Source organism: Conger conger, chromosome 2 (assembly GCF_963514075.1).
Source record: "Conger conger chromosome 2, fConCon1.1, whole genome shotgun sequence".
NCBI lineage: Eukaryota > Metazoa > Chordata > Actinopteri > Anguilliformes > Congridae > Conger > Conger conger.
The window spans coordinates 89,115,522-89,136,965 of record NC_083761.1 but is presented as its reverse complement, the minus strand read 5'-3'; the positions used below and the strand labels follow the sequence as shown (position 1 = coordinate 89,136,965).

Below are 21,444 nucleotides of genomic sequence, written 5' to 3'. Positions count from 1 at the left end.
ATCCTACTGATATACTTTCTGCAACTGAAATATCCATCCATCCATCCATTGTCTTAACCAACTTATCCTGAACAGGGTCGCAGGGGGGCTGGAGCCTATCCCAGCGTACATTGGGCGAAAGGCAGGAATACACCCTGGACAGGTCACCAGTCCATAGCAGGGCATTCACACACTCATACCAATGGGCAATTTAGACTCTCCAATCAGCCTAACCTGCATGTCTTTGGACTGCAGTGCCGCCCGCAACTGAAATATATGCAACTGAAATATATTTGTTGCCTCATAATGTATTTTAGGCAGCACGGATGGTGCAGTGGGTAGCACTGCCGCCTCACAGCAAGGAGGTCCTGTGTTTGAATCCTTGTCGGCCGGGGCCTCTCTGTGCAGAGTTTGCATGTTCTCCCCGTGTCTGCGTGGGTTTCCTGCAGGTACTCCGGTTTCCTCCCACAGTCCAAAGACATGCAGGTTAGGCTGATTGGAGAGTCTAAATTGCCCATAGGTATGAGTGTGTGAGTGAATGGTGTGTGTGCCCTGCGATGGACTGGCGACCTGTCCAGGGTGTATTCCTGCCTTTCGCCCAATGTATGCTGGGATAGGCTCCAGCCCCCCTGCGACCCTGATCAGGTTAAGCGGGTTCAGATAACGGATGAATGGATGGATGGATAATGTATTTTATAAATGTGGACCTAAATACATTTTTTAAATGTGTGTGTGTGTGTGTACATGTGTGTGCGTGTGTGTGCGTGTGCGTGTATACATGCATGTGCGTGTGTGTGTGTGTACGTGTGTGTGTGCATGTGCGTGTGTGTGTGTGTACGTGTGCGTGTATACATGCATGTGCATGTGTGTGCGTGTGTGTGTGTGCATGTGTGTGTGTACGTGTGTGCGTGCGTGTGTGTGTGTCCATGCGTGTGCGTGTGTGTGTGTGTACGTGTGTGCGTGAGTGTGTGTGTGTGTACGTGTGTGCGTGCATGTGTGTGCGTGTGCGTGTACATGCGTGTGCGTGTGTGTGTGTGTGTGTGTACATGCGTGTGTGTGTACGTGTGTGCGTGCGTGTGTGTGTGTGTGTACATGCGTGTGTGTGTGTACGTGTGTGCGTGCGTGCGTGTGTGTGTGTACATGCGTGTGTGTGTGTGTACGTGTGCGTGCGTGTGTGTACGTGTGTGCGTGTACATGCGTGTGCGTGTGTGTGTACGTGTGTGTGTGTGTGCGTGCGTGTGTGTGCGTGTGTGTGTGTGTGTGTACATGCGTGTGCGTGTGTGTGTACGTGTGTGTGTGCGTGCGTGTGTGTGTGTGTACATGCGTGTGCGTGTGTGTGTGTGTACGTGTGTGTGTGTGTGCATGTGCGTGTGTGTGTGTGTACGTGTGTGCGTGTGTGTGTGTGTGTGTGTGTGTGTGTGCGTGTGTGTACAGGTGCGGTGCAGCTGCTGTGTGTGTCCCATAAGGGGAGACTCCTCCAGGTGATGTTACCTCAGCAGACAGACAGGTGTAGTGTGCCCCAGGTGTCTGCAGCTCAGGTGGGCCAGAGAATCAGAGACCTGCTCAGCAGCATCAGCAGTGTGGCAGACAGGTGAGTGAGCAGAGCTGTGTCCTGTTCTGTATGACTCATACTACTGCTCTCTAGAGACTTATACTGCTTCTTTGTGTGTTTTGCAGAGGGTCGTCTCTGGAGAGCAGTATCCAGACTAAGAGGACAGCGCTTCGCAGCCTGAACCACGTGCTCAACATTTGCAGCCTGCTCCGGCCCAATCAGCACTCTGGAGACGAAGGCACCACCCGGCAGCAGCCAATCAGGTGCCGCGTAGCGGCCAGCTGGGTCAGCCTGCTCCGGGACACGGTGCTGTTGAGCTGTGTTCTGGAGAACTCCAGCACCTTCCTTCTGGAGTCGGGCTGGGCTCTCTGTCTGCAGCTGGCAGCTCTGCCTCACGCCCCACACACAGCGGGACCCCCTGCCCAGACCTACACGTTCCCTCTGAAGGCCCTCTCTCAGGGCCGCGTGGAGGTGCCTGTGGCCCTGGAGGGCGAGGGCGGGCTGGGCCTGCCCCTGACCGTCCGGAGCTGGCTGGTGTACTCTCTGCAAGGCATGCTGGGATTGCGAGGTGCCGAGGCGGCTGGGGGTGACTGTCTAAGCCTGGAGCTCGACTCTCTGACCCTCGACTGGCTGGACTGTCTGCCCCTGCATGGCCCAACAGGTCCCAGTGCAGGTCCCAGTGCTGCTCCCAGTGCTGCTCCCAGTGCTGGTTCTGGGTCGGGTTCCGGGTCGGATCTGGTCAGGACCTTCCTGAGCTCTCGGAGGGCGGGGCGTCGGCAGGCTGGGGGCGTGGCTGCGGGCGGCCCATTTGCGGTGTCGGTCAGGGTTTCCTCCGCGATGCTGAAGGGGATTCTGGGAATGGACCCGGCCCCCAGCTCCCTGCTGGCCTGGCTGCTCTCTGGGCCTGGGATCGAGAGGTCAAGACGGGGTCAGGGGTCAGGAGGAGGTCAGGGGTGTGCCACAGTGTGCGCCCGTGGTCTGAGGCTGACCGCCAGAGAGGTGAAACGACACACACACTGTGTAACACACTCTCAAAACACACACTCTCTGTTTAACACACTCACTGTCTAACACACTCTGGCTGTGTAACACACTCTGCTGTGTAACACACTGTCGCTGTGTAACACACTCTGCTGTGTAACACACTGTCGCTGTGTAACACACTCTGCTGTGTAACACACTCTCAAAACACACACTCTCTGTTTAACACACTCACTGTCTAACATACTCTGGCTGTGTAACACACTCTGCTGTGTAACACACTGTCGCTGTGTAACACACTCTGCTGTGTAACACACTCACTGTGTAACACACTCTGCTGTGTAACACTCTCACTGTGTAACACACTCTGCTGTCTAACACACTCTGCTGTGTAACACACTCTGCTGTCTAACACACTCTGGCTGTGTAACACACTGCTGTGTAACACACTCTGCTGTCTAACACACTCTGGCTGTGTAACACACTCTGGCTGTGTAACACACTCTCGCTGTCTAACACACTCTGCTGTGTAACACACTCTCGCTGTGTAACACACTGCTGTGTAACACACTCTCGCTGTGTAACACTCTGCTGTGTAACACACTCTCGCTGTGTAACACACTCTCACTGTCTAACACACTCTGGCTGTGTAACACACTCTGCTGTGTAACACACTCTGGCTGTGTAACACACTCTCGCTGTCTAACACACTCTGCTGTGTAACACTCTCGCTGTGTAACACACTGCTGTGTAACACACTCTCGCTGTGTAACACTCTGCTGTGTAACACACTCTCGCTGTGTAACACACTCTCACTGTCTAACACACTCTGGCTGTGTAACACACTCTGCTGTGTAACACACTCTGCTGTCTAACACACTCTGGCTGTGTAACACACTCTGCTGTCTAACACACTCTCGCTGTGTAACACACTCTCACTGTCTAACACACTCTGGCTGTGTAACACACTCTGCTGTGTAACACACTGTCGCTGTGTAACACACTCTGCTGTGTAACACACTCTGCTGTCTAACACACTCTGCTGTGTAACACACTCTGCTGTCTAACACACTGTCGCTGTGTAACACACTCTGCTGTGTAACACACTCTGCTGTCTAACACACTGTCGCTGTGTAACACACTCTGCTGTGTAACACACTCTGCTGTCTAACACACTGTCGCTGTGTAACACACTCTGCTGTCTTACACACTGTCGCTGTGTAACACACTCTGCTGTGTAACACACTGTCGCTGTGTAACACACTCTGCTGTGTAACACACTGTCGCTGTGTAACACACTCTGCTGTGTAACACACTGTCGCTGTCTAACACACTCTGGCTGTGTAACACACTCTGCTGTCTAACACACTCTCGCTGTGTAACACACTCTCGCTGTCTAACACACTCTGGCTGTGTAACACACTCTGCTGTGTAACACACTGTCGCTGTGTAACACACTCTGCTGTGTAACACACTCTGCTGTCTAACACACTCTGCTGTGTAACACACTCTGCTGTGTAACACACTGTCGCTGTGTAACACACTCTGCTGTGTAACACACTCTGCTGTGTAACACACTCTGCTGTGTAACACACTGTCGCTGTGTAACACACTCTGCTGTCTAACACACTGTCGCTGTGTAACACACTCTGCTGTGTAACACACTGTCGTTGTGTAACACACTCTGCTGTGTAACACACTGTCGCTGTGTAACACACTCTGCTGTCTAACACACTCTCGCTGTGTAACACACTCTGCTGTCTAACACACTCTGGCTGTGTAACACACTCTGGCTGTGTAACACACTCTGCTGTCTTACACACTGTCGCTGTGTAACACACTCTGCTGTGTAACACACTGTCGCTGTGTAACACACTCTGCTGTGTAACACACTCTGCTGTGTAACACACTCTGCTGTGTAACACTCTGCTGTGAAACACACTGTCGCTGTGTAACACACTCTGCTGTGTAACACACTCTCACTGTCTAACACACTCTGCTGTGTAACACACTGTCGCTGTGTAACACTCTGCTGTGAAACACACTCTCACTGTCTAACACACTCTGCTGTGTAACACACTCTGCTGTCTAACACACTCTGGCTGTGTAACACACTCTGCTGTGTAACACACTGTCGCTGTGTAACACACTCTGCTGTGTAACACACTCTGGCTGTGTCTAACACACTCTCGCTGTGTAACACACTCTCACTGTCTAACACACTCTGGCTGTGTAACACACTCTGCTGTGTAACACACTCTGGCTGTGTAACACACTCTGCTGTGTAACACACTCTGCTGTGTAACACACTGTCGCTGTGTAACACACTCTGCTGTCTAACACACTCTGCTGTGTAACACACTCTGCTGTGTAACACACTCTGCTGTCTAACACACTCTGGCTGTGTAACACACTCTGGCTGTGTAACACACTGCTGTGTAACACACTGTCGCTGTGTAACACACTCTGGCTGTGTAACACACTCTGCTGTGTAACACACTCTGCTGTGTAACACACTGTCGCTGTGTAACACACTCTGCTGTGTAACACACTGTCGCTGTGTAACACACTCTGCTGTGTAACACACTCTGCTGTGTAACACACTCTGCTGTCTAACACACTGTCGCTGTGTAACACACTCTGCTGTGTAACACACTGTCGCTGTGTAACACACTCTGGCTGTGTAACACACTCTGCTGTGTAACACACTGTCGCTGTGTAACACACTCTGGCTGTGTAACACACTCTGCTGTGTAACACACTCTGGCTGTGTAACACACTCTGCTGTCTAACACACTCTGGCTGTGTAACACACTCTGCTGTGTAACACACTCTGGCTGTGTAACACACTCTGCTGTGTAACACACTGACTCTAACGCTCTGCTGCTGCTGCAGGTGAGTGTGGGCCAGGTGTGTGCAGGAGGGCCGGTCTGCGCTGTGGAGCTGAGGGTGGACAGCGCCTCCCTCAGGCTGCTCTGTGGACTGCACCACGCCCTACTTCACAGACTCCAGGTACTGTGAAAGCCTGTGTTTTCACCCTGTGGTGTTTATGCTGCGTTCCTCAGTGTGCGGGTGACCGGACGCCGGGACTCTCTGGGCTGCTGTGTAGGGGGGGGCATCGCGGGGGGCGGGGGGCGGGGGGCGGGGGGTCCAGGGTGTGCGTTTTTGAAACCTGGTCTAAGCTGGTCTTTATCTGGTTCTGGTTTCAGGTTCTGTTTAAGGAGGTTGCCATGACAACGGAGCCCACCCTGCAACTGCATGGACAACAGCTCCAACAAGTCTTACTGCAGGCTGAGGTCAGAGGTCAGGGGGTGTACTCTTACTGCAGGCTGAGGTCAGAGGTCAGGGGGTGTACTCTTACTGGAGGCTGAGGTCAGAGGTCAGAGGTCAGGGGGCGTGGTCTTACTGCAGGCTGAGGTCAGAGGCCAGGGGTGTGGTCTTACTGGTAGCTGAGATCAGGGGGTGGGGTTTTACTGGAGGCTGAGGTCAGAGGTACTAGAGCTTTAATTTAAGTGTGTTTGAAAGATTTTGAAATGGACTTATACTTATGCATTACATTATTCTTACATAAGTCCTTCTTTATTACCAAGACTGTTCATCTGTTGTTCAGAAAGAGAAAAGGTTCTGTTGTTGCCATGGCAGGGAATGGTTCTGTGGTTGCCTAGCGCTAATCCCCCCTCCCTCCCCCCAGGCTCTGTGTGAGGAGGTGCGGGGGGCCCTCGCACCTGCAGCCCTGGGCGTGGCCCAGTCTGAGAGCTCCACCCACAAACTGATCAAGACCTATCAGCGTCTGCGAGAGGGCCTGCTGCTGGCCCTGTGAGACACAGCGCCCCCTCCAGGACTGGAGTTAAACCTGCAGACACAGCGCCCCCTCCAGGACTGGAGTTAAACCTGCAGACACAGCGCCCCCTCCAGGACTGGAGTTAAACCTGCAGACACTGCGGCCCTCCAGGACTGGAGTTAAACCTGCAGACACTGAGACCCTCCAGGACTGGAGTTAAACCTGCAGACACTGCGGCCCTCCAGGACTGGAGTTAAACCTGCAGACACTGAGACCCTCCAGGACTGGAGTTAAACCTGCAGACACAGCGCCCCCTCCAGGACTGGAGTTAAACCTGCAGACACAGCGCCCCCTCCAGGACTGGAGTTAAACCTGCAGACACAGCGCCCCCTCCAGGACTGGAGTTAAACCTGCAGACACTGCGGCCCTCCAGGACTGGAGTTAAACCTGCAGACACTGAGACCCTCCAGGACTGGAGTTAAACCTGCAGACACTGCGGCCCTCCAGGACTGGAGTTAAACCTGCAGACACTGAGACCCTCCAGGACTGGAGTTAAACCTGCAGACACAGCGCCCCCTCCAGGACTGGAGTTAAACCTGCAGACACAGCGCCCCCTCCAGGACTGGAGTTAAACCCGCAGACACTGCGGCCCTCCAGGACTGGAGTTAAATCTATTTTGTAAAATGCTCTTGGAGTATAACCATAACCCTGAGTAACTGCTTACCTGCCAGCTTTGTACAGATTGTGGAATTTCCCTGATTTCATATTTCAAATTGTGAAAAATAAATGGTGATTATATTCTTATAAAAGTCCAAAAGAGTCCAAATTTCAAGGATTTTTTAAAGTAATAAGTAGTAGAGGGAATGTATTTCTGGTTTGTATCTTGTGGAGTTCTGTATATTCAGAATTTCAGAATTGGCTCTTCAAGACTGCCCTCTATCAGTTGGAAATATGTAGAGCAAGTGGACTGCAGGACTGTTTGAAATATTTTAAATGAGTAGTTCATAGAGTTTTTTCTAAATCTTCATTTTCAGTTTTATTGTACATTTTTGACAGTTATTTTGTGCAGTAAAGAGTTTAGGATGACTTGCTGGACTTTTGTAATTCAAGTACACACACCCCACCTGTTAGTTCAATGTAAATACTGATTTCCTATGACCAATAGCCAGATTGGCTTTTGATGGACCAGTCAGAACCCACACAGGAGAGAGATTGGCTTTTGATGGACCAGTCAGAACCCACACAGGAGAGAGATTGGCTTTTGATGGACCAGTCAGAACCCACACAGGAGAGAGATTGGCTTTTGATGGACCAGTCAGAACCCACACAGGAGAGAGATTGGCTTTTGATGGACCAGTCAGAACCCACACAGGAGAGAGATTGGCTTTTGATGGACCAGTCAGAACCCACACAGGAGAGAGATTGGCTTTTGATGGACCAGTCAGAACCCACACAGGAGAGAGATTAGCTTTTGATGGACCAGTCAGAACCCACACAGGAGAGAGATTGGCTTTTGATGGACCGGTCAGAACCCACACAGGAGAGAGATTGGCTTTTGATGGACCGGTCAGAACCCACACAGGAGAGAGATTGGCTTTTGATGGACCGGTCAGAACCCACACAGGAGAGAGATTGGCTTTTGATGGACCAGTCAGAACCCACACAGGAGAGAGATTGGCTTTTGATAGACCGGTCAGAACCCACACAGGAGAGAGATTAGCTTTTGATGGACCAGTCAGAACCCACACCTGCTACAGCCAGGTCCATTGAAAGCTGCTGGGGGCCACTTCATACTGTACACAGACCACAGACCACGGGCCTACACATTTTAACCACTATAATGATTTTTATGCTGGAGTGTTTCTGGTTGGAGGTGTCAGATATTGTGCTACAAAGTTCATACCTGTACCACCTTCTCAGAGAGAATCTGAAGTGTTTTGGAGCGTTCTCTTACTCGCTAACTCACCCCATTGTGTCGTGCATCTTAGTATCATACATAGATAGCCTGTGGCTTCAGATTTCGTTTTTATCATTGTTCATTTAGCCAACTTTCCACTGTGGAAGAAAAACAAACAAAAAAGGTTTTACTATCTTCACAAAGTACATTTTTATTTCAAGCATGAGGCAGCAATGAAAGGGCATTATTATCAGTGTGAAGGGCAGCCATCTTATGGTGCATTGGACAGAGATGATTCAAAACAACTGCACAGAGTTCTAGGGCAGGTTGGATCCCCTATGCTCGAAAAGTCAGTAACCGTGGAAACAGGGTTAGGGGCCACTGCTCTACTAGGTCAGATGCGTCCTTGTTTTGAAGTCCAATACTTTTCTGGGCTTCACTGAGCTTATCTGGTGTACTGGAACCTATGAAGCACTCTCACATACTGCAAACCCTTCTGGTCCTCTCGGTTGGCTCATTTGCACCAGGCAAGCTCAACCGAGCACAGAAAAGTATTTCAATTGAATGACAAATTTGATCCAGGACCACTCCTATATCTGACCTGACCGCACGGAGACTAAAGCGAGTGTAAATGTATAAAAGTGCACAAGCAGAGAGTCTACTCTTCTCTCTCTCTCTCTCTCTCTCTCCCTCTCTGTCTCTCTCTCTCTATCTCCCTCTCTCTCTCTCTCTCTCTCTCTCTCTCTCTCCCTATCTCTCTCTCTTTCAAAGCGCACAGGCAGAGAGTATACTCTTCCGTCCGTTCCACAGCAGCGGTCATCCTGGGCAGCCCTGCCTGTGCCAGGCGCAGTTCCGCGGGGGGCCTCCAGGGGTCAGTACTCCCACAGGGCGGAGGCCCTGGCGGCCTGCCCGTCGGCCTTCAGCGTGCCGCCCTGGTCTCCGCGCAGGTACTGGCCGCTCTGGGTGCGGATGCCCATGCGGCCGCGGTCCCGCAGCTCCAGGAAGAAGTCCTCCGGCACCTCACCATCAGAGCACACCAGCCCACTGCCCGCCACGTACCAGAACTTTCCATCCACACCTGGGCCCGCGGGGAGAGGAGGGAGAGAGAGGGAGAGAGAGAGAGAGAGGGGGAGAGAGAGAGAGAGGGAGAGAGAGAGAGAGGGAAGGGAACGGGCAAAAGGGATGGGGAGAGAAGGGGGGGCGGTCACTGGCTGGTAAGTGAGGACACCCTGGGGCCGACATTAGCTCAGGCAGTAAGAGCAGTCGTCTCATTGGCTCAGGCGGTAAGAGCAGTCGTCTCATTGGCTCAGGGGGTAAGAGCAGTCGTCTCATTGGCTCAGGCGGTAAGAGCAGTCGTCTCATTGGCTCAGGCGGTAAGAGCAGTCGTCTCATTAGCTCAGGGGGTAAGAGCAGTCGTCTCATTAGCTCAGGCAGTAAGAGCAGTCGTCTCATTGGCTCAGGCGGTAAGAGCAGTCGTCTCATTAGCTCAGGGGGTAAGAGCAGTCGTCTCATTAGCTCAGGCAGTAAGAGCAGTCGTCTCATTGGCTTAGGCGGTAAGAGCAGTCGTCTCATTGGCTCAGGCGGTAAGAGCAGTCGTCTCATTGGCTCAGGCGGTAAGAGCATTCGTCTCATTGGCTCAGGCGGTAAGATCAGTCGTCTCATTGGCTCAGGGGGTAAGAGCAGTCGTCTCATTGGCTCAGGGGGTAAGAGCAGTCGTCTCATTGGCTCAGGCGGTAAGAGCAGTCGTCTAGGAGTCACAGAGTTATCAGTTCCATCCTGCCCTGGGTGTGTCGAAGTGTCCCTGGGCGAGACACCTAACCCCAAAATGCTCCTGATGAGCTGATTCGTACCTTGCATGGCAGCCAGTCGCTGTGGGGGATGGAACCGGCAACCCTCCGATTGCCAGAAGACTGCTCTTAAGCTCTTGTTGAAGCCCAATTAGCTCAGGAGGTAAGGAGGTTCAGGAGGTGTGTTCTAATAAGCAGAAAGAACACACGGGTGCAGAGAGGGATTGTGGGAATGTTTGATGGACACATAGGTGCAGTGGGATTGTGGGAATGTTTGATGCTCACATGGGTGCAGAGAGGGATTGTGGGAATGTTTGATGGACACACAGGAGAAGAGAGGGATTGTGGGAATGTTTGATGGACACACGGGTGCAGAGTGGGATTGTGGGAATGTTTGATGGACACACAGGAGGAGAGGGATTGTGAGAATGTTTGATGGACACACGGGTGCAGAGAGGGATTGTGGGAATGTTTGATGGACACAGAGAGCAGAGAGGGATTGTGAGAATGTTTGATGGACACAGGAGCAGAGTGGGATTGTGGGAACCTTTGATGTGGTACGCCCCGTCGCTGAAGTGCAGGGAGAAGATGTCGTAGACGGAGCGGCTGGCGTCCAGCGTGTTGGAGCCCCGGTGGTGACACACGAAGCCGTTCTCCCCCCGCAGGATCAACATCGGCCGATTGATCAGCTTCAACATCAGCTGCTCATCCTCCCCTGGGGAGAGAGGGGGAGAGGGGGTCTAAGATTACATTTCTGGAAATTAAAGATTGTTCAGTCAAACCCCCACAATCGCCGAATCGCACACTTACCCACAGAGTCGCTGACGGCGGCGAGCTGGCCATTCTTCTTGGTGCAGACGTATTTCCCGTTACTGGCCTTCATAGCCACCCTCCGGCCAAGCCACTGGAGCTCAAACATGGTGTTCTCCACCCTGGGGGGCGTAGCACAAGCTCAATGTTATGTTCTCCACCCTGGGGGGCAGGGGACACAGTGAGAATACTGGCGTAGCACAAGCTCAATGTTACTCCTTTATTTCAACAGATCTCATTGAGGTCAATATACCTGTTCAAACAAAACATGCAGAAAAAAGCATCAAGAGACAAAGATCTCAAACACACATTAGTATATTAGAGGGCAGTTTGGTGGTATAGGGCAGTTTGGGGTGTTAGAGAGCAGTTTGATGGTATAGGGCAGTTTGGGGTATTAGAGGGCAGTTTGGTGGTATAGGGAAGTTTGGGGTATTAGCGGGCAGTTTGGTGGTATAGGGCAGTTTGGGGTATTAGGGTGTACTTTGGTGATATAGAGCAGTTTGGGGTATTAGACGGCAGTTTGGTGGTATAGGGAAGTTTTGGGTTGGTTTCTCACACTTCTGTTGCTGTGGACTGGATGCCTCCGTGGGAGACCAGGGTCCAGTACTGTCCCTCTTTGGACCTGAAGGTGCATTTCCTGCTCTGCCTGTCAATCTCCATCTGGAAGGTCTCCATGTCCGTCTCATCATCCTGATTGGCTGAGATGTTCACCCCTGTGGGAGGATGTGACATCACAGTCAGAGGATGGTAGTCACACTGCTGCTCTGTCTTGTGAACTGAACTGAATGCTCCAGAGCCACCCTCTGCTCACACACAGAACACACACAGAGCCTCCCTCTGCTCACACACAGAACACACACAGAGCCACCCTCTGCGCACACACAGAACACACACAGAGCCACCCTCTGCGCACACACAGAACACACACAGACCCACCCTCTGCTCACACACAGAACACACACAGAGCCACCCTCTGCTCACACACAGAACACACACAGAGCCACCCTCTGCTCACACACAGAACACACACAGAGCCACCCTCTGCGCACACACAGAACACACACAGAGCCACCCTCTGCTCACACACAGAACACACACAGAGCCACCCTCTGCTCACACACAGAACACACACAGAGCCTCCCTCTGCTCACACACAGAACACACACAGAGCCACCCTCTGCGCACACACAGAACACACACAGAGCCACCCTCTGCGCACACACAGAACACACACAGAGCCACCCTCTGCGCACACACAGAACACACACAGAGCCACCCTCTGCGCACACACAGAACACACACAGAGCCTCCCTCTGCTCACACACAGAACACACACAGAGCCACCCTCTGCTCACACACAGAACACACACAGAGCCTCCCTCTGCTCACACACAGAACACACACAGAGCCACCCTCTGCGCACACACAGAACACACACAGAGCCACCCTCTGCGCACACACAGAACACACACAGAGCCTCCCTCTGCTCACACACAGAACACACACAGAGCCACCCTCTGCTCACACACAGAACACAGACAGAGCCACCCTCTGCGCACACACAGAACACACACAGAGCCTCCCTCTGCGCACACACAGAACACACACAGAGCCACCCTCTGCTCACACACAGAACACACACAGAGCCACCCTCTGCGCACACACAGAACACACACAGAGCCTCCCTCTGCTCACACACAGAACACACACAGAGCCACCCTCTGCGCACACACAGAACACACACAGAGCCACCCTCTGCTCACACACAGAACACACACAGAGCCTCCCTCTGCTCACACACAGAACACACACAGAGCCACCCTCTGCGCACACACAGAACACACACAGAGCCACCCTCTGCTCACACACAGAACACACACAGAGCCACCCTCTGCGCACACACAGAACACACACAGAGCCACCCTCTGCGCACACACAGAACACACACAGAGCCACCCTCTGCTCACACACAGAACACACACAGAGCCTCCCTCTGCTCACACACAGAACACACACAGAGCCACCCTCTGCTCACACACAGAACACACACAGAGCCACCCTCTGCTCACACACAGAACACACACAGAGCCTCCCTCTGCGCACACACAGAACACACACAGAGCCACCCTCTGCTCACACACAGAACACACACAGAGCCTCCCTCTGCTCACACACAGAACACACATCACGCCGAGAGAACGGCACATCTCCCGTCCCTGAGTCATGCCCTCAGGGGTGCGTCATGCATATGCTTTGGGATGTTTTGGGATGTTTTGGGAATGCCCCACTGCACAGGTGTGGAGACAAGTGGCCGTAACTTTCTCCAATATTGTTAACAGAGATGTTCCGTGCAGCCCCAGAGTACTACATTTGAAAGACAATTTATCTCTGCCTCAAAAATGGGTATGGCTGGCACAGAGTCTGCTCTGTCTGCTCTGTCTGCTCTGGCTGCACACAGCGTCTGCTCTGGCTGCACACAGCGTCTGCTCTGTCTGCTCTGGCTGCACACAGCGTCTGCTCTGTCTGCTCTGGCTGCACACAGCGTCTGCTCTGTCTGCTCTGGCTGCACACAGCGGCTGCTCTGACTGCTCTGTCCCTCTCTCACACAGTGGACACAGCAGTGTCTGCAGAGTCTCTCTCTGATGTCCTTCTGTCTGAGAGTCACTGGTGGGTGATTTTCACAGCCCACCTGCCCCCTGGAGCAGCTACACGCTATTCAGCTACACGCTATTCATTATGAATGGTAAACCAATTCCATGCTCTCGCTCTCTTTCTCTCTCGCTCCCTTTCTCTCTCACTCGCTCTCTCGCTCTCTCTCTTTCTATCTCACTTGCTTTCTTTCTCTCACTCTCTCTTTCTATCTCATTCCCTCTCTTTCTCTCTCACTCGCTCTCTCGCTCTCTCTCTCTCTCCCCTATCGCAAGCTGAATAACGTCTGTACAGATCCAGCTTTACATTACATTTCAGTCATTTGGCAGACGCTCTTATCCAGAGCGACTTACAATAACGTGCAAATCAGAACCAGGGACAAGTGCACTGAAAACCCGAGCGGGAGGAACAACTTGAGCCGGTAGAATAATCCAGTAAAATGACAAAGTAGTAATGCCACTGAACACTAAGAACAGTAAAATAATGAAATGCAAGTGCGATCATAACATGACATGAATGGATCATGAATGGACATGTGGAGAAGAGCAGCTGTGAAGGCAGTGGTGGGGGGGTAACTCTGCTACAGACCCCCCCCCCCCCGGGGTATGGTAGAAAGGTGTCAGTGTGCAGGTGTCCCACCTGTGTCCCACCTCCCCCCCCCCAACTTTCACACCCAATCCCCCCACCCCCACCTCCAGGCCACCCTGCTCACACACACTCACACACACACACACACACACCGTCACACACACTCATATGCACACACACAGTCACACACACACACACACACTCATATGCACACACACAGTCACACACACACTCACACACACACACACACACAGTCACACACTCACTCACACACACACACACTCATATGCGCACACACACACACACACACACACACTGGCCTGGGAGCTTGTGTTACAGAAACCCGAACCCCCATCAATGAAAGGCCCTTTTCACATCAATAATTCAGCCCTGAGGCTGTGGCCCCCGCCTCTCTGGGGTCCTCTCTGGGGCCCTCTCTGGGGTCCTCTCTGGGCCCCTCTCTGGGCCCCTCTCTGGGGTCTTCTCTGGGCCCCTCTCTGGGGTCCTCTCTGGGCCCCTCTCTGGGCCCCTCTCTGGGCCCCTCTCTGGGCCCCTCTCTGGGGTCCTCTCTGGGCCCCTCTCTGGGCCCCTCTCTGGGGTCCTCTCTGGGCCCCTCTCTGGGCCCCTCTCTGGGGTCCTCTCTGGGCCCCTCTCTGGGCCCCTCTCTGGGCCCCTCTCTGGGGTCTTCTCTGGGCCCCTCTCTGGGCCCCTCTCTGGGGTCTTCTCTGGGCCCCTCTCTGGGCCCCTCTCTGGGGTCTTCTCTGGGGCCCTCTCTGGCCCACACACAGACTGAACATTAAATCACCAGACACAGACGGAGCGTAGGCCTGGGCTAAACTGAGATCTTTTCTGTGTGGTGAATCTCCATTCAAAATGTAATTTATTCTAGGATTAATCTGTCCATTTCTCACACAAGGTCACTGCAGAACCCAAAGTGACTTGAAAGTACATAAACACGAAGCTACATCAATCCATGCTAATGTGCTAACAGGAAGTGTAGCATTGTTTTACAGCCATCCATGCTAATGTGCTAACAGGAAGTGTAGCATTGTGTTACAGCCATCCATGCTAACATGCTAACAGGAAGTGTAGCATTGTTTTACAGCCATCCATGCTAACGTGCTAACAGGAAATGTGGCATTGTGTTACAGCCATCCATACTAACGTGCTAATAGGAAGTGTAGAATTGTGTTACAGCCATCCATGCTAATGTGCTAACAGAAAGTGAAGCATTGTGTTACAGCCATCCATGCTAATGTGCTAACAGGAAGTATAGCATTGTGCTACAGCCATCCATGCTAACGTGCTAACAGGAAGTATAGCATTGTGTTACAGCCGTCCATGCTAACATGCTAACAGGAAGTATAGCATTGTGTTACAGCCATCCATGCTAACGTGCTAACAGGAAGTATAGCATTGTGTTACAGCCGTCCATGCTAACGTGCTAACAGGAAGTATAGCATTGTGTTACAGCCGTCCATGCTAACGGGTGTTTCAAGGTAATTGGTGATAGTTTTAGCTGAGGGTAAGTTTGGTGCCCTTGTGTGTATGGTGTGTGGGCACAGTGAAGATAGTGTCCCACACACTGCTAAAGGAGAAACTGAAGATTGGATCAGAAATGATGGGATGCCAATGGTGGGGAGGCGATACTCTTCAGCTGGGTCAGCTTTAAAAAAGGACTACATTTCCCATCAGCACAACTCCACAAACCTGCTCCATCATCAATGCTCCTGTTTATTAACTGTTGGATTGGCCTGCTCACTGCACCCTTAGGACACCTTTGCTCTGGCAACTACAAAGTAGTGCGGGCGACATGGCTCAGGCAGTAAGAGCAGTCGTCTGGCAATCGGAGGGTTGCCGGTTCGATCCCCCGCCCGGGCTGTGTCAAAGTGTGCCTGAGCAAGACACCTAACCCCTAAAATGCTCCTGACGAGCTGGTTGGTGCCTGGTGCATGGCAGCCAATTGCCGTTGGTGTGTGAGTGTGTGAGTGTGTGAGTGTGTGTATGAATGGGTGAATGAGAAGCATCAATTGTACAGCGCTTTGGATAAAGGCGCTATATAAATGCCAATCATTTACCATTTACAAAGTAAGAAGATTCTGTGGAGCAGGGTTTTAGAGACGTACATGGAGAACAGAAGCAGGACAAACGTTAAAAACACAAAATGAGCTGCAGGATAATATCCGCACTCTGGTTACTGTGTGCTTCTTGTGTTCAGCCGAACCCAGCAGGACACTGACAGCCTCTTTCCAGGTCTCCTCTCTCTAGCAATGTAGTCACATGACAGAACGCATTACATCACCACAGATGCTTTTCTTTAGTCACAACAACTCGCAAAGCAGCAGACCCAGCAGTAACAAGCAAATAGGCACACATGCACACACACACACATACACACGTACACGCACACGTTCATACACATGGGCACACACGTACATACACACACACTTACACACACACATACATACACATGTGCACACACACGTACACACACATGTACACACACACGTTCATACACATGTGCACACACACGTACACACACACACACACATGCACACGCACGTACATACACACACATACACACACATACATACACACGTGTGCACACACGTACATACACACACATACATACACATGCACACACACGTACATACACATGTACACACACGTACATACACACACACATACACACACGTACACACACATGTACATACACACGTTCATACACATGTGCACACACACATGCACACACACATACATACACACGTGCGCACACACGTACATACACACACGTGCACACACACATACACACACACACATACATACACACGTGCGCACACAGGTACACACACACATACATACACACACACACATACATACACACGTGCGCACACAGGTACACACACACATACATACACACATACACACACACACATACATACACACGTGCGCACACAGGTACACACACACATACATACACACATACACACACACACATACATACACACGTGCGCACACAGGTACACACACACATACGTATATTCACACATATTCACACACAGTCGTAACGGATGATTGACAGGTGTCCTACCTTGGCGGATGGAGACATATTTCCCGTTGGGTGTTTGGAGCACCACCTGCGGGTGACTCTCCTCCAGGTCGAAGAGCTCGTCCTTGCCGGGTTTGGAGCAGCGGCCGGCCCTCAGGGTTCCCGAGGGCCCGGTGGGGGTCAGGTACTTTCCCTCGCAGTCCTTAAAGGCCAGCCTGCCGGCGCGCAGCTCCAGAGTGAAGCCCGTGCCCCGGCCCGGCTCCTGCAGCAGCCGGCCGTCGTGGTTCAGGAAGCGGCTGTCGCAGGTCTTCAGGCTGTACCGGCCTCCCAGGTACACCAGGGTGAGCAGGGAGCGGACGCCCCAGGGCACGTTCCCGTCCAGAGACACCTCGCCCTCCTCCGGGCTCAGGTGTGCGTACCTGCGGCGGCTGAGGCTCAGCAGGTTGGCCTGGGGGTGCAGGGCCAGGTGCATGGCCCAGAGCTCAGGCTCCCCGATAGCCTGGGCGAAGCAGCTGAGCTGGTCCCTGGAGCCGCCGAAGAAGCGCAGGTAGGGCTGAGACTGCAGCGCCCAGCGGCCGTCAGACTGCGGCACGATCACGAAGCGCGCGCCCGCGGCCGGCTCCGCCCCCTCGCAGCTCACCCGCCCGTCCTGGTCGGAGGACAGGTAGCGGCCCAGGTGGCTGCGCAGGTACACCACCTGCGCCTCGTGCTCGTCCTGCTCCAGCGTCCACACCTGCTTGCGCTTCAGGCTGGGCGCCGAGGCATTGAGCTTGAAGCCGAAGGCCTCGGCCGTCAGGTAGCGGCTCTCGTGGTTGATGAGCCCGAAGCGCAGCTTCAGAGCGCTGTTCTGCCCGTTAGTGGGCATGGCGGTCTGCAGAGGGGGAGAGCAGGACCTCAGCATAGCTTCACTTCCCCCCCAACACCTGCCCCCTGCCCCTGCCCCCTGCCCCAACCCCCGACCCGCAACACCTGCCCCCTGCCCCTACCCCCAACCCCCAACACCTGCCTCTGCCCCTACCCCCGACCCCCAACACCTGACCCCCAACACCTGCTCCCTGCCCCAACACCTGCCCCCTGCCCCAACCCCAACCCCCAACACCTGCCCCTGCCCCTACCCCTGACCCCCAACACCTGCCCCCTGCCCCTACCCCCGACCCCCAACACCTGCACAATCTCTCTCTGCTCTCTGCTGTGGTCCAGTTGACCTGCCCCTCTTGCCCTACCCCTGCCCCCACCCCCTGCCCTCTACACCCTGCCCCCACCCCCTGCCCTCAGCCCCCACCCCCCAGAGGGAAAGTGCTAGAAGGTGCTGGACTCACAGTGTTCTCCGTCTCTCTCCTGGACGCTGCTGCTGTTGCTGTTTCTCCTCTCGCTCCTGGCTCTGTCCTCCTTTTCACCTGCTTGTTCTTTCCCCTTCTCTCTCCCTCTCTCTCTCGCTGATTCTCTCTCTCTGCTCGTAATCAGCAGCTCTCAACACCTCAGAGAGGCTGACGTCACCTGATCCCACCACCTCTCTCCCCTCTTCCTCTCCCTCCCTCTCTTTGTTTTCCTCTCCTCTCTTCTCTCCCTCTCTCCGCTGCTGGCTGTCTATCCTCGTCTCATTCTCTGGGCTGTGAGCAGCGCTTAATTAAGCGCATCTTAGATTACCAGATTTCCCCCAGATTTGGGTAAGCCGTGGGGCGGGACGGGGGGCAGGTTGCCTGGCGCCTCTCAGCACATGGCTCAGGAGAGACTGCAGTCCAGTGGCCTGGGCCTCCTCTGCCTCTCTCCTATCGCCGGTGGCCCAGTGCTATCTCTCACTCTCTCTGCAGTGGCCCAGTTATCCACTTTTCTCTCTTTCTCTCCACAGTGGCCTACTTGTCCTGTCTTCTTTTCTCTCTTTATCTGCAGTGGCCTAGTTATCCTTTCTTTTTTTCTCTCTCTCTCTTTCTCTGCAGTGGACTAGTTGTCCTTGCTCTCTCTCTTCCGGCAGTGGCCAAATTCTATCTATCTATATCTGTATATGTATCTCTTTCTGCAGTGCCTGTGATCCACACACTGTCTCTATCTCTTTCTCTCTCGCCGTGGTCTTCTATACGCTGTGGTCAGTTCTCCTCTCTCTCTCGGTCCTGTGCTCCTGTGCTCTGCTCCCTCTGAACGGTGAGACACTGGAGCTCACGCGCTCTCACAGTGGGACTGGTCCGGCCGGTGTCCGCTTTCTCCCACACAGCGGTATAGAGTTACACAGCATCTCTGATTCCAGCCTCTGAGGGTCAGGCTTATTAGAGAGAGAGGGAGGGAGACGGAGTTATACGTGCATGTGCATACACACACGGGAAAACAAACACACACTGGTACACACACACACACTGCTACACACACGTAACCGAGACTTCTTTTGATCAGCAGTGGCATCACCAGCAGTGTCCGGTTGATGCTAAATGATTGATCACTTTCTTGTCTTCTTGACTTTTAAATAAGGAGGATCTGACAGGTTGTCAAGACACAACTCTGTGAAACAGGTTCTTGTCTGTAGTTGATTTCTCCTTCATGAACAGGTTTCTGTCTGTAGTGGATTTCTCCTTCATGAACAGGTTCCTGTCTGTAGTGGATTTCTCCTTCATGAACAGGTTCCTGTCTGTAGTGGATTTCTCCTTCATGAACAGGTTCCTGGATTTCGGATGGTGCAGTGGGGGGGGGGGCACGGATGGTGCAGTGGGTAGCACTGCCACCCCACAGAAAGGAGGTCCTGGGTTCGAATCCCGGTCGGCTGGGGCCTCTCTGTGTGGAGTTTTCCCCGTGGGTTTCCTCCGGGTACTCCGGTTTCCTCCCACAGTCCAAAGACATGCAGGTTAGGCTGATTGGAGAGTCTAAATTGCCCGTAGGTATGAGTGTGTGAGTGAATGGTGTGTGTGCCCTGCGATGGACTGGCGACCTGTCCAGGGTGTATTCCTGCCTTTTGCCCAATGTATGCTGGGATAGGCTCTAGCCCCCCTGCGACCCTGTTCAGGATAAGCGGGTTAAGATGATAGATGAATGAATGAACGTGTGAGAATATAATGTGAACCAATTCAAAAGTCTTGACAGAAGTTATTTACTTTGTAACAATTATTTCAAGATCCACCCAACACTGGAACAGGACTGCCTTGAATCGACAATGACAGGCCATATTCAGCAATATTCTTTTTCAGTGAAATCTGAAAGCCTTAAAAATTTGGTTTTGAATGTTTCAATTCGGCTAAATATTTAGGAGCCAGGCTAGGGGTGGGGTTATACACTTACTGAGCACTTTATTAGGTATTCATTTCTCTTATTTTTTAGACTTCTACTGCTGTAGAAGTGACCATGTGTCTTGTGTTCAGAGATGCTATCTTGTATACCACTGTTGTCCTCTGTTGACGACTCAAGACGTTTCTGTCTGCAGAACTGCTGCTCACTGGATTTTTTTGTTTAGTTTTTTGCACCATTCTTTGTAATCTCGTGAGTTAAAATCCCAGGACATCAGCAGTTTCTGAGATACTCAAACCACCCTGTCGGCCACCAACAATCATTCCACGGTCAAAGTCACTTAGATCAGATTTTTTCCACATTCTGATGGTTGATGGGAACATTAACTGAAGCTCCTGACCCGTATCTACACGATTGTATGCATTGCACTGCTGCCACACAATTGGCTGATTAGATAATGGCATGAATAAGTAGGGGTAATAAAGTAAAAATGGATGGTGGACCCGGCTGATTGGCCAGAGCTGGATTAGAGGCGGGGTTATGTATCTGTGGGTGATGAGTGATTGGAGCACAGGCCTCCTCCAGAAGGCCGCAGGGGGGTGAATCATCTCTAATTCATGCCACAGAGGCCTTGGATCCAGTTCCCTGCCCCACTGGCACGTTCTCTCGCCTCCAGATGTTACAGGTTTTAACAGAGGTGGTTTTTCTAATCCTGTGAGAGTGACTCCTGGTTATGCCCACATTACTTGCTCATATGCAGGTCCAGGTCTGTCCTGTTTGTTTCAGGGGTTTTGGGTTTTGGAACCCAAAAGGAAAATCCTGTGTGTGTTTGTAAATTAATCTAGGACTCAGCATTGAATTAGCATTTTTTACTGTAGTTCCTCAAGTTGTAGTTGTCTTGATATGATAATTAGACACTTGGCCTATCTACCTTGTGTACTGGACTCATGTTTATGGCCTTACAACTGATCGTATATGAATTGTACTTTATCGGACCTGTTCCGTTGTTTGTTCTATGGCCTTGATATGCACTTTTTTGTAAGCTGCTTTGGATAAAAGTCTGCTGAATAAAATGTTCATATTTCTGAGCTCACAGCCTACCCCCCACTGAAGATTGCGGTTCTTTATTTATGTTGGAAACAGGGACCCTACATCAAGAGAATG

The 21,444-nt window shown here is 52.3% G+C and overlaps 2 protein-coding genes across 3 annotated transcripts in view; one reads left to right on the top strand and one right to left on the bottom strand.

Moving 5' to 3' along the window:
- faap100 (FA core complex associated protein 100) overlaps nucleotides 1–7,053 on the top strand; it is an 11,335-nt gene extending 4,282 nt beyond the window's left edge. The window contains exons 6-10 of the mRNA XM_061230620.1: nucleotides 1,414–1,570; nucleotides 1,657–2,530; nucleotides 5,408–5,524; nucleotides 5,722–5,808; nucleotides 6,204–7,053. Coding sequence (XP_061086604.1) covers nucleotides 1,414–1,570; nucleotides 1,657–2,530; nucleotides 5,408–5,524; nucleotides 5,722–5,808; nucleotides 6,204–6,332 — 1,364 coding nt within the window. The 3' untranslated portion in view covers nucleotides 6,333–7,053. The remainder of the gene's footprint in view (nucleotides 1–1,413; nucleotides 1,571–1,656; nucleotides 2,531–5,407; nucleotides 5,525–5,721; nucleotides 5,809–6,203) is intronic.
- A 2,009-nt stretch (nucleotides 7,054–9,062) lies between these two features.
- LOC133122699 (fascin-2-like) lies at nucleotides 9,063–17,938 on the bottom strand. Of its 2 annotated transcripts, none has more exons than XM_061232805.1 (5): nucleotides 17,116–17,938; nucleotides 11,344–11,500; nucleotides 10,788–10,909; nucleotides 10,525–10,692; nucleotides 9,063–9,268 (listed from the first exon to the last, which is right to left on the bottom strand). In XM_061232805.1, the coding sequence occupies exons 1-5, from the start codon at nucleotides 17,936–17,938 to the stop codon at nucleotides 9,063–9,065; spliced, it is 1,476 nt and encodes a 491-aa protein (XP_061088789.1). The 2 variants fall into 2 exon arrangements, with proteins under 2 accessions (XP_061088789.1, XP_061088788.1); XM_061232804.1 differs by having other exon boundaries at nucleotides 10,525–10,717; nucleotides 10,792–10,909.
- Nucleotides 17,939–21,444: the final 3,506 nt, after the last annotated feature.